General features: G+C 42.9%; 1 protein-coding gene across 1 annotated transcript in view; it reads left to right on the top strand.

Moving 5' to 3' along the window:
• Positions 1-2,250: 2,250 nt before the first annotated feature.
• The window catches only part of shox (shox homeobox), a 14,289-nt gene continuing 14,039 nt past the window's right edge, over positions 2,251-2,500 (top strand). Inside the window, exon 1 of the mRNA XM_078402927.1 lies at positions 2,251-2,265. Coding sequence (XP_078259053.1) covers positions 2,251-2,265 — 15 coding nt within the window. The remainder of the gene's footprint in view (positions 2,266-2,500) is intronic.

The raw sequence follows: 2,500 nt of genomic DNA, 5'->3' as shown, positions 1-2,500 counted from the left end.
TGATCAGATTAGTGAGGGGTAGAGAGAGAGAGGGGGGGTAGGTGTGGAGAGGAGGGGGAGTGAGGAGAGAAGGGGAGGGGAAGGGGGGAGGGAAAGAAGGAACGGAGGGGGGGGGGGGGGGGGGGGTGGGGGGGGTGTGGGAAGAGAAAAAAGTTTAATTGAACGCGTAAAGATAGCTGAAACTAGGTTGCTACCAAAGCCCCTGATTGCAAGAATGGCCGGTAATTAAAAATAATTAGGAAGTATTTATGCCACTAAATCTTCTAAGTGTGCCAGTTATGATATAATGATTCTCATTAGGTATGCTGAAAGCTGTGAGCTCCGTATGACAGCGGCAATTAAGTGGATACATAGGAAAGTATTATAATATCCATGCTAAGACGCGCTTTCAGTTAATGGCCACTTCATTAGCTAATTGATTTCTTATTAGTTACAGGCAAAGTCTGGTTAGGGCTCACGCCGCAGCTAATTAACATCGTATAAACACTTAATAGTCTAATGCTCAATTGTGTGCGTGTGCGTGTGTGTGTGTTGTCTGTCTGTCTACTTGTGCATATGTGTATAAAAGCAAAACCAACTTAGTATTTAAATGCCACTGGTACTGTGGGGGAGTCGCCAGAGTTTTTGATAATATTACAGAAATTGAACGTTGCATCTCTCTCTCGCTTAAAAGGCCTAATTGAAAGAAAATATTCAGGGGGGGTGCTATAATATCCCGGGTCATTCGCTTCCCCTCCCACCACACCACACCACACGCACACACACACACTCGCACACACACTCGCACACCTCGCACACACACGCATACTCGCACACACACACATACTCGCTCACACTCGCACACACACATTCATTCACTCTCGCACGCACACACTTTCTCACACATACTCGCACACACATATCCATTCAATCACACGCACACGTGCACACTCATGAGTACTCACACTCGTTCACACACTCACACGCATTATCTCCCTCACACACTATCTCTCATACACACTCGCACACGCATATTCATTAATTCACACGCACACGCACATACTCTCTCTCTCTCTCTCTCTCTCTCCCTCTCCCTCTCTCCCTCCCTCATGCACACGCCTCCTCTTTCCCACCACCCCACACACTCAACCAAAATACGACTGAAAACATAATTCGACTGAGAACGTCATTAAAGATCCCACACATAATCATTTGGACCTCTTCATTAAAACAATATGTGCAATCTTTAATGAGTGGCAAAAGCCAGGCAAACTCGTATTAACAAAGCAGTGTGAAATATTATTCCACCGCTGAATTGAAGTGGGAATTTAGTATTTACAGTTTGATATTAACCTGCTCCTTCTGTATATTCAGTCCCCCTTGTTTTAATTGCTGGCATTGATTTTTTAATTTGCCATTGACATAAGACAGTGTCTTACGTTGAATTAAAAGAGGCGAGCGCTGTATCATCCAAGCGACCTGCTACGCCACAAGACACGATTTGCAACTTTTTGATGTGGCTATTAATCTCATTAAAAAAAACCCGATTATGAATGTTTTCCAAAAGGGGAACAAAATAATTAGAGACCCGTGCATTCAAAGAGGAATGCATGTTGTAATAAAGGGGGAAGATTGCTTGCCTGGATACTTAATAAGCACACCTTTGCTTTTAAGATACTCACATCCCAATTACATCCCTGGGAACAGGCTGTGTCCATAAACTGATCTGGACTTGACTTTTCAACCCTCCCCCCCCCCCCCCGCCCACCACCACCTTAACCCCGGCATTATTAACCCTCGTTAATGTAATCGAACGGTGAATCGTTAAATCGCGTCTGCGAATCCTATCTAAAATATAAATCTCACTCAGTGATTCCCCCCAACACTAATCGTTCTGTCTACCTTTTCAATGCGACGTGTTGTTCTAATCGCTATTTTCAAAACATTTAATGTTACAAAACTAAACAACAGTGCCGAAGAAAGTGTTGGCGCCCTTTTTTCTTTTGGTTCTTTTTATCCCTTTATTTGAACAGGCAAGCAACAAAAACAAAAACCCCCCAAGAAAATGGCAAATAAGTTTACAAGAAAAAATAGACAATATCTTTGGCCTTTCTACTTATTTGATTCTAAATGGCCCTTGGTACATATTTAGCAAGTTCATGTCAAAGCTGCTTACTTATTTATTTTGTGTGCGTGCCTGTTTTGTTCCCTGTTTCAACTGGTCTCAGTTGAGACAAGTGATGAGGTCTAATCCCCCAGGACACCGGGACCATGAGTGATTGTATGGTAGGTAGTGTGGCAATGGGAAGGTTGCCTTTCGATCTGTGGGTCATAATTATTTAATATCAATGCGTTTCAAAATACAAGGCGGCGTGCTCGGCAATTGAGGGATCGTGGCGGGATCCTCGTTATCCGAGAAAGCATTTTTTTAAAAAAAACACCGCAGTGAATGAAAACATTATTTCACATAAATTAAATCAAAACGTACCGTGAACTCGTCAGAATGTTTGCATGAAAAAAT

Source organism: Rhinoraja longicauda, chromosome 7, assembly GCF_053455715.1.
Source record: "Rhinoraja longicauda isolate Sanriku21f chromosome 7, sRhiLon1.1, whole genome shotgun sequence".
NCBI lineage: Eukaryota > Metazoa > Chordata > Chondrichthyes > Rajiformes > Arhynchobatidae > Rhinoraja > Rhinoraja longicauda.
The sequence above is the reverse complement of the archived record's forward strand: the minus strand, read 5'-3'. Positions and strand labels throughout refer to the sequence as shown.